A 10892-nucleotide genomic window follows, 5' to 3' on the forward strand; every position below is an offset into this window, starting at 1 on the left:
ATCCATATATCTCCTCTTTGTCTTTCTCCTGGCAGCTGCATTTCTAATATCCTTCTACCAATATACCCACTGTCCCTCCTCTGGACATGTCCAAACCGTCTCAGTCTGGCCTCTAACTTTGTCTCCCAGTTTTTCAACTTGTGCTGTACCTCTGATGATCTCATTCCTAATCTTCTCTGTCCTTGTCACTCCTAAGGAGAACCTCAACATCTTCATTTTTGCCACTTCCAGTTCTTTCTCCTGTCTTTTTATCAATGCCACTGTCTCCAGCCCATACAACATAGCTGGTCTCACCACTGTCTTGTAAACTTTTCCTTTGACCTTTGCTGCTAAGCTTTTGTTGCAAATTACTCCTGAAACTTTTCTCCATCCACTCCATCCTGTCTTGACTCTCTTTCACCTCTTAACCACATTTCCACATTTCTGGACACTTGCCCGAAGACCGCCATCATCATCTCAGTCCCAAAGAGCTTTACAGTGACTGGTGTGAATGACTATCAGCCAGTAGCCCTCACCCCAATAGTCGGTAAATGCTTCGAAAGGTTGGTCATGACCCACCTCAAAACAACCATCAACATTAACGAGGGCCCTCAAGTATGCATACCATGAGAATCGATCAACAGAAGACGCCATCTCCTCTGTGGTCCACACTGCTCTCACCCACCTGGAGCAGAAGGACTCCTACGTCCGTATGCTCTTTGTGGACTTCACGTCTGCCTTCAATACCATGATCCCCCAGATCCTGATGGACAAACTATTCACACTAGGACTAAGCCCCTCCATTTGCAACTGGGTCCTAGACTTCTTTACAAACAGACCACAGTCAGTGAGAATCCACAACTTCTCCTCCTCTACCATAATCCTGCACTGGCTCCCCTCAGGGATGTATGCTGAGCCCTCTCCTGTTCACTCTGCTCATGTATCACTGCGCACCTACCCATCCAGGCTGTCACATTGTAAAGTTTGCAGACAATACAGTGGTGGTGGGATGCATCACAAACAATGATGAGTCCAGCTACAGGCAGGAGGTGGAACACCTGGAGAGCTGGTACAGGAAGAACAACCTTCACATCAATGTGAAGAAGACAAAGGAGATGGTCATAGACTTCAGACGGAACAAACACCCCCCACCCCCAAGAACATAGGAGGATCTGCGGTGGAAGTGGTCTCCAGCTACAAGTACTTGGGTGTGCACTTGAATGACAACCTCAGCTGGGACAACAACACCACCAGCCTGATCAAGAAAGCTCATCAGAGACTCTACTTCCTCAGGCGGCTGAGACGAGCTGGTCTGGGAAGCTCAGTCCTCACCTCCTTCTACAGGTGTGCAGTGAAGAGCATCCTGTGCTCCAGCATCAATGTGTGGCATGGAGGCTGCACAGCTGCAGAAAGAAAAGCTTTGCAGAGAGTAGTGAAGGCTGCAGAGAAGACTGCTGGAGTCAACCTCCCCACCATCACAGACATCTACACCTCCAGATGCAGGAAGAGGGCCACCTGCATCATGAAGGACCCCACTCACCCAGCACACACACTTTTTGTCCCGCTCCCCTCAGGAAGGAGGTTGAGGAGCAGTAAGTGTACTTTGTAGAACCACTAGACTGAGGAACAGCTTCTACTCTTAGGCTGTTAGACTCATGAATCTCCAACCAGAATAATCACTGTGAAAAAAAATCACATCATGCTGGTGATTTATTTCATGCTGCTGTGTTCATTCGTACTCATCTGCTCACACAGACTCATGTTGGTGCTGCTTTTTGGCATATTGTTTTTGCACTACTAGTGCTTAGCGTATTTTTAGTTTAACATTTTTCTTAGTTAATATCTTAGATCTTATTACTGTTTTTCTTTTACATTTATACTTTTGTTGGATGTTACTGGGACCCTGTGTACACAATTTCATTCCACCACATGTACCACATGTGGTGCATATGAAAAATAAAGAAACTTTGACTTTTGACTTTGACTTTTGACAATTTAGCCCAAGTCATTGAAGTCCTGCACCTTTGCGACCTCTGCTCCTTGTAGCCTCACTGTTTCATCTGTCTCCCTCTCATTCACACACAGAGTACGTGTGTGATATACATGTTTTCTCTCTTACTACGGCTGACTTTCATTCCTCTTCTTTCAAATACGTACCTTCACCTCTCTACATTCTCTTCCTCCTGTTCCTTGTTCTTACCACAGATTATAAAGTCATCTGCTAACATCATAGTCTATGGGGATTCCTGCCTGATCTCATTTGTTCCCGTCAGTCCATCACCAGAGCAAACAAGAAGGGGAGCAGAGCCGAACCATGATGCAATCCCACACTGAAGCTATCTCACCACATCTCACCACTGTCCTGTTGTCCTCATACATGTCCTGTATCAGTCTAACATTCTTTTCTGCCACTCCAGATTTCTTCATGCAATACTACACCTCCCTCAGCACCCTGTCATATACTTTTTCTAAATCTACAAAGAAGACACAATGAAGTTTTTTTTCTGACCCTCTCCGTACCTTTCTACCAGCATCCTCAAAGCAAAGATGGCTTCTGTGGTGCACATGAAACCATACTGGTGCTCACAGATAGTCACCTCTCGTCTGAGTCTAGCTTCCACAACTCTCTCCCAGATCATTGTGTGGCTCATTAACTTAAACATAACATAAATGCATAAATCCTGTAGTTTCTATAACTCAGTACATCACAACTGTTCTTAAAAATGAGCACCAGCACACTTCTTCTCCATTCCTCAGGCATTTTCTTGCTCTCAATTATGCCATTGGATATTTGAGACAAAAACCTTACTGCAATCTTTCATAGACTTTTCCAAACCTCTAATAGTATCTCATCAGGTCCTACTGCCTTCCCCTTCTTCAGTCTTTTCAGAGATTTCTAAAATTCACCATCACTAACCTTTTCCACTTCCTGGTCCACAGTTTCTGTGACCTCTACTCTTTTTTCTCTTTCATTTTCTTCATTCATTAGTTCCTCAAAATACTCCTTCAGTCGTCCCTTCATTGTCTCCTCACTTGTTAGAACATTAACCATTCATATCTTTAAAAGCCTAACCTGCTGCACATCCTTTCCAGCCTGATCTCCTTGTCTCACCAGTCGGTACAAGTCCTTCTCACCCACTTTAGTGTCCAGTCTCCATTACAACTCATCATACACCCTCTGCTTTGCCTTTGCTACCTCCCTCTTTGCTCTACATTGCATTTCCTCATATTCCTGTCTACTCTCTTCAGTCCTCTCACTGTCATATTTCTTCTTGGTTAGCCTCTTTCTCTGAATAACTTACTGCACTTTACTTACAAACTTCTTTTTTAGGCCAACCCCTACTCCATTCTCTTCCTATCTAGACCATGGTAAAGTAATCTAAACCTTGCCCCAGTGCTGCAAGTCTTGCTGCCCTTTTACTTGGTGTCTTGCACACATATGTCTACCTTCTTTCTCTACACCATGTAAGCCAGCTCCTTTCACTGTTCCCACATTTAGAGTTGTTACCCTGTCCTACATTTTTGACTTTCCTCTTCTCCCCCTGTCTCTTGACACATTTTCCTACTTGTGGTCTTCGACTAACAGTAAGATAATTTCCGCCAACACCCTGTTTGTCAACAGCATCATTGGCGGTCGATGTTAACCCGGACCTCGACGATTCCGGTATGGTGTTGCTTTGATGAAGTTGCATGTTTGTTTTGGCAAAAGTGTTTTAGGTCAGATGCCCTTCTTGAGAAAACCCTCACCATTTACCCAAGCTTTGGACTGGCACAAGAAATACACTGGCTTGTGCTCGCTAGTAGTTGATTTCATCTTTGTCCTACTGACATTCGACTTTATTTAACCAAGTAAATCCCGTTGCGATCACAGATTTAATTTTTAAGGGAGGCCCTGGCCTGAAGGCAGCCTAAACGTGCATATTTTGAACTGTAGGAGGAGACCAGGGTACCCTAAGAACACCCATGCAAACACGAGGAGATCATGCAAACTCCACAATGAAAGACTTGAGACCAAACCAGGGGCTTGAACCCAGGGCCTTCTTGCTATGAGGCAACAGTTCTAACGACTAAGCTGTCCTGCTGCCGCTCATGAAGAGAGTGGGTGAAAAGCTGACTGAAATTCTTACTTGAAGAAATTTTAATGCAAACACAATAATCATCTCTAGTCCTGGGGCATTAAAAAAATAATTTTCTCCTGTAACTGATAGAATGTAGGAAAAAGTGTCATATGCACAATGTTCACGAAAAACGGTCATTGTTCATCAGAGGCAACTGTTTTTTAGAACCAGCTGAATGGTTTGGTAGGAGTTCTTTTAGACAAGCATGGCAGTCTCTTACATTTTGTGCTGTTATTTTTTTAGTTTCCAAGATAATCTAACTTTATTTGTAATCTCTGTATACTTTTGAAGACATCCTGCCATATCATAATGAATTGCAGGAACGTGTATAAGGACCATAGATGTCTGGAGTTGGCCTGTAACTCTCAGGAGGAGTTGGACAGCTGGAAGGCTTCTCTGCTGCGGGCTGGAGTCTACCCTGAGAAGGTCGCTGTTAAAACTTTAACCTCAAATTTTGCCTTAACTAATCTGAGCCTGATTTTACATACAAGGACCTCCACCTCTCTGAGTTATACTTTTGTGTCACATGCACTCATTGACTTTGCTAACCTTAAACCCCAGCTACAACTCTGTACCCCTTTCGCTCCTTGCATCCCCCAACCCCGCCCCCACCCCCAAGTGAAAAAGTGAGTCCTCCACCCCTTCCATCACACTCAGTCGTTGGCTTTTTAGCCCACATTCTTGGTCCATGATGTAACTGCAATACGTGTGTATAAGAGCGTGTGTGTTCCAGTCTGTTTCTAATCATCAGTTCCTCATCCCTTAACCACTCCCCCAGTTCTTTCTTCTCCCTACTCCTTGTTGCCTTTGTCTTTTATGTTCCCTCCATTCTGCTCTCATTGTTCCTATTCCTCAAAGTCTGTTTTTTTTTGTCACCACTAATATAGCTGACAAGATAAAGTAACACAGATAATTCTGCAGTACTTCACTTTCACTACAAAAGAGATTATTTATTAAAAATATGTATGATTTATGTGAGCATGTCTATGTCACATAGGCAGAGGAGAAGGAAAATGGACCTGAAACCTTCACAGACCCTCACCTAGAGCGCCAAGTGGAGACCATTCGTAACCTGGTTGACTCGTACATGCACATCATCTATAAAACCGTGCGGGATTTAATGCCAAAGACAGTTATGCACCTCATGATCAATAGTGTAAGTCTTTCAGATTACATAAGTCATTTTTATTCTACTTGTTAGTTTCATTTGCCACCTAAAAAAAATAAATGGTTTGGTTAACTTCTTTTGGTTAAATAAATCCATGATTTTTTTTTCTTGCCATACACGCACACCTTAAAATCACATAAATTTTTAGAATTTCTAGTCAGACTCCTGAATATGTGTAAATTGCAGATTTACTCTTTAGTTAAATGCTTGTGTGTAGGTGAAAGAGTTCATCAGCTCGGAGCTTTTGGCGCAGCTCTATGCTCTAGGGGAATGCACAGCTCTGATGGATGAGTCACTAGAGCAGAGGCAGCACCGAGAGGAAGTGCTCTGCAAACATGCTGCCCTGAAGGAGGCACTCGCTGTCATTGGAGAAATCTCTACCTCTACCTGCAGCACTCCTCTTCCTCCACCTGTGGACTCCTCCTGGATAAAACACTCCAAGTATCTATCTATCTGTCTGTCTGTGTGCAGTAAATAAATGTGAGCAAGTTAATTCTGTTCCTTAAGTTTCTCATCTTTCCCCACCTCAAGTCATCCTAAAAACTCATCACAGACTGGTGGCAAGCTGGTGGATCGAGGTCATGCGCCGCCTGTTCCTTGGGTATCTCGTGTAAGACCTGGTACTTCCTCAAATAACTTTCATCAGCTTCCTCATCAACACAACCGCACCCCTACCAGTGTACCAAGGTGAGACATCCGAATTTATAACGACCTCCTCGTTTTTGAGAGGCCTGGCGTTTAGGCATTCACATATGTACACAATCAGCCGTTCCTCTGCAGAGGCACAGGGGTACAGAGAGTTGATATTTGAGCTGGGTGGGGGTCTGCTGGAAAATGTGTTTCTCATATTCCACCTTCCCAACAGCCTCAGACGACAGGACTTCTCTTCATGCAGCTTTCTACTGGAGCCAGAAACAACAGGCCGAGCACTTTGTCAAGTTTTCATCTTTACATCAGTCCTACAGTCCCCTTTTACTTTTTTAAGCATACATTTGTTTTATTACCTTTCTGAAATTTCTGTCATGCAATAACCTTTTTTTTTTTTTTACTTTCCCCATGTGCCTTTTTTCTTTTGCTTTTCTTCACTTCTTTTCTTCTACTCGTTCCTCCCCTGCTTTTGGCCGGTTTCTTCTTTTTTCTCTGCCTCATTTCCTCTGTGCTCTCCACTGGTTTCTTTAGGTTCTTTCCTGCATGCAGTCTTTCTTTTGCTAAGGCCTGCCATCCAGATTTATGGTACTCTACCTCTCCTATTGATATGCTCAGCACAATGGTATTTGTATAGGTGCATTTTATGTTTTACAGTTATTCACAGTATTTCATGTTCACTGCCCTGTAGGACTGTTGTGAACAAAAAGGTGGCATTGTGGGTAAATAGAAATAAGTACAATACGCCCAAAACCAGTGCACTGGGAACAACTGGGAACCACTACATGATTACAACACACAAGTTAATGTATTTTGTCACCCACGTTCAAATGTTCTTTTTATCTTATGAAATGTCTCTTCTTTGTTTAGCTTGTCTGTAAGACATGTAACAGTAAAATGGTTTTTGTATCTGTTATGGCATTGCTCTAATACACAGTATGCCAATTATTTTGTCATTAGACACAGTGTTGAAGGAGCATGTGCCATTTTATATATCAGACAAATGTTTGCATTTTGAATAAAGGTGAGTTCTTTTTTTGTAAGTTTTGACTTAGTTGCTGCACATCTAGAATAGATGATGTTGATTATAATTAAAGCCCGACCGATATATCAGTAGGACCAATAATTTAGGCCGATATAGATGTTTGGGGACCTATCGTATCGTGATAATCATCCCATTATGAGCTGATATAAGCCCTTCTAATTTTCACCCCTAAAATACTGAGAACCAGCCATAACTGTACAGTGTATCCAGCAGAAGGCGCATGAAGACTACTTTCAAGTCATTGCCGTCCACTTAAGTTTCACTTTCAACAGATGAAGCAGGGAGCAATACTGTGTAGTGCATTTTGCTGAATAGAGCATGGTAAGTTTATTTTAACTGATCTGTAAAATCAAATAAAAATCAACAATAATAATTTCTCTTCAATCCTCCAACCCGCTTGTCATTAACTACATGCCTCTCAAGTTAGCAAGCTAACATTAGTGTTCAGTTGCACCGCCTTCACGACATTAGCCCTGTTGTCAGTAGCTATAGCAACAAGTCCTGTCGGATTGAGCTTCCAGTTTGTGAGAACATCCAGTGTTAGCAACGATATCTTTGTCATCCTCAGTGAAATGCATTGTTTGTCTGAAATCTACGTCTCTGCAAAGAAAAAAGAACTCTGCTGCAGTCAATACTAATTAGACCTTCATACGTGACTGATTGTTTAAACAATGAACAGGGAAGGGTGTTTCTTTGTTTAATTTATATTTTTGTAACACACTTGATAACTTTATGGTGAATAGTGGAGGATAGAAAATGTGAATGCACGTTAGGAAGACTGTTTTCATGACCATTGCACCACTTGTAAACCTACTGTGGGACTATGTATAGCGTGGCTCTGATTAGCTTCATGGTTGCTAACAGCTGCATTAAATAAAGAATCCCCGCTCCACTCACTGTTTTCTTAGATTCTTGGGGGTGGACAAAGCTAAAAAATGTCCAGCCATTATTTCAGTTATCGGCATTAGCTGGGCCCTCCCAATATCTGTATCAGCGATAACCCAAATTTTCATATTGGCCGGGCTCTAATTATAATGTTGAGCAGTAACAGCAATTATTTTATTATAGTCACTTTCACTGACTGAAAGTGCCTTGTTCAAATGGAGTGTTTGTCTTTCCTTGTGCAACACAAAGAAATGTGGGGAATATTTGTTTGAGGAACTGCATTCAGGTGACATTGTTGTATTCTATTGAAACAATCAGTAATATATTTGATCTGATCTCTCCAGGAGGCAACCACCACCAATCCCAAATGGAAAATAATCATTTTCTGCTCCTTCACCCATCTGCCCCTGTGGTCTTCCATTCCCCACTGACTACTACCCAGAGACGACCCAACTTGTATGATGTATTATCCAGCTGAAGCACTTCCCTGGGCTTCTCAGTTTCTCCTCTGGGTATTGATGTCTGCAAAAATCCACTCCGTCTTGTGCCTGTTTTGTACATATTATGACTGGCTATAAATGCTGGAATGTGGTGTGGCTGGGTTTTTTTTTTTTCTCCAAAGAGCCAACATTTTATTAATAAAATCAGCAATGTGTATGCTGTTTGTGAATAAACAGGTGTTTTCTTCATTTATTATCGTGTGAATGCTGTTAAGAATTCACACATAATTTATTTTTTCAAGTGTCTTCTGTAAGTTTTTCGGGATTCAACTCATCCCACAGTTTTTAAGCTATTTCTGCAATTTAGGTATCGAAACATTCAGCTCGTTCAGGAAACGAATGTTTTTGGTATTGGATGGTATCTTCTTATTTGGTATATCTTTTAAACTTTTTGAAATAGCTTTGAGATTACATTAAATCCTTCGGCATCTTACTACTTTTAGAACTGTAACTACTTCAGCATACTTCCCCCTTGAAAGTTCATTCAACTTTTAAACATAAGGCATTCAGCTATCAATAAATGATTCAGCCTTTTGATCATTTGAGCCATTTTTGTCAAATCTTGAGTTTAGCGTTTTGACATTTCTCGCCTGTCATCAGGGGAGTTGTTTTCTCTTTCCTGTTCTTGTTGTATTTGGCAGTTTCTTCTTCTGCTGAAAATGTTCAGTAAAATACCCAATATTTGGTTGCTAGGTTGAGAAAAAAAATAACCTCACATACTAACTTATCATGTGCATGAATGTCATTAATTATTGGCTTTTAGCAATTTATTTGGACCATTCTTTTTCCAGTGAGGAATGATTATATAATCTACTATGACAATCATTTTTAAAAACAGAAACTGAATGTCAAAGTTTTAATTTATTGCAGATTTTCTTAGGTCCAAATTAGGTAAAAATATAAATACTTAATATTCATTATTTTAAATATAGTATACACACTAGCTATATAAATCTTCTGTGCTGCTTAAAGTTGGAGTTTTTTTTTTAATTTGAGACAAGATCTGTTAATGATCAGGGCAGCTGATAATTTCTCATGCTCAGCAGAGAAAGGATTTGTTTGAAACTTGTTTTGGTTTTCATACTCAGAACAATTGGGAAAGTTTAACGACCTTATTCAAGTTCTTCCTACATCGAGATCTAAGAAAACAAAAACTGTAGATTTACACAAGTTAAGAAAAATGTTGGAGCCATTTCTGAATAACTACAGCTCCCAAGATCATCAATTCAAACATTTGTCTATCAATTCAATTCAGTTCATTTATATACCTCCAAGTCACAACAGAAATGATCTCAGGGCACTGAACAGAAACATTCACAAAAGCCCATTAAAACAAGTTATAGTATCTAAAGGAGCCAGCAGATTGCGTTGAATCATTTCATCAGTCTTCCATCCTGAGCAAGCACAAAGGCAACAGTGGAAAGAACAAACTTCCTTTAACAGGAAGAAACCTCCAGCAGAACCAGGCTCAGGACAAGCGGCCATCTGCTTCGATCGGCTGGGATTGATCCCATTCTATCCATGCCCTTTCTTTACCTGTTTCCACTTCCCAAATTTTGGGGGTTGCTGGTGCAAGAGGCGAATAATTTGCAAGTCCATCACGGCTACATTGAGGAAAGGTAAACAACCATTCACACTAGGGCTGAACAATTTTAGAAAATATTCTAATTGCGATTTTTTTTTTACCTCAATATTGCGATTGAATATGCAATGATTTTTCAACAAACACAAGCAATAAATCAATCTGTTTCAATTGCAAAAAAAACTCCTCTGTTTTCAGCTCCGCTACAACTCTCGTTTCTGCATTTTTTGTATAGCTCCGGGATAGCAACTTGGCTAAAATGTGTGCACGAGAGCATTCTGTACTGCTTATCCATTGTGTTTACCAAAGCCAAAAACCCAGGCTTGGTCACTACATTAACGGGAAGCATTTAAAAATCATTTAATTTGTTTGTTGCACCCCGTAAAAAAAAATGGTTCAAACAAATATTAAAAAGCCCCCAAACTATTGTGAGATCCAGGCCCACGGTGAGTGAATGTACGCCCCAGGCTGCCACGTTGGTTTGTAACCATGACGCTGTCTCAACTTCCTGTCTCTGAGGACGCTGCGCCGCCTCAGACTGAACCTTCGAGTTGAAGTCCAGCTGCTTCTGCTGCTCTGGACCAAACATGGCGGCCAAGACCCCGCCACACCCCGGAGCAGGCCGAGTTCAAGCAAGTAGAGGAGAGGGCCTTCTCACTTCAACACCGTTGAAGGGAGGACACCTAGCGGCCAGAGCGCATAGGACGGCTGCTGCCAAGCTCCATAACAGCTGGATTAGACTGCTATTCAAAAGCTACAGATGTTTTTGCTGATGAAATGTGGCCCCATGATGCTTCAAACAAGATAACATGTCTTCCAGTTGTTGAGCTTTATTTATTCACACAAAATATTAAATTATTATTAGGATGGGTATAGATAGATGGATGGATGGATGGATGGATGGATGGATGGATGGATGGATGGATAGATAGATAGATAGATAGATAGATAGATAGATAGATAGATAGAT

General features: G+C 41.4%; 1 protein-coding gene across 2 annotated transcripts in view; it reads left to right on the plus strand.

Moving 5' to 3' along the window:
• The window catches only part of dnm3a (dynamin 3a), a 29099-nt gene extending 20811 nt beyond the window's left edge, over nucleotides 1–8288 (plus strand). Inside the window, exons 17-21 of one of the 2 annotated variants that reach the window (XM_037674853.1) lie at nucleotides 4418–4529; nucleotides 5095–5253; nucleotides 5483–5706; nucleotides 5797–5952; nucleotides 8185–8288. In XM_037674853.1, the coding sequence (XP_037530781.1) occupies nucleotides 4418–4529; nucleotides 5095–5253; nucleotides 5483–5706; nucleotides 5797–5952; nucleotides 8185–8218 (685 nt within the window). In that variant the 3' untranslated portion in view covers nucleotides 8219–8288. The remainder of the gene's footprint in view (nucleotides 1–4417; nucleotides 4530–5094; nucleotides 5254–5482; nucleotides 5707–5796; nucleotides 5953–8184) is intronic. The other variant, XM_037674852.1, reaches the window with a different exon arrangement.
• The last annotated feature ends 2604 nt before the right edge of the window (nucleotides 8289–10892 follow it).

Source organism: Nematolebias whitei, chromosome 3 (assembly GCF_014905685.2).
Source record: "Nematolebias whitei isolate Nwh7 chromosome 3, NemWhi1, whole genome shotgun sequence".
NCBI classification, from domain to species: domain Eukaryota; kingdom Metazoa; phylum Chordata; class Actinopteri; order Cyprinodontiformes; family Rivulidae; genus Nematolebias; species Nematolebias whitei.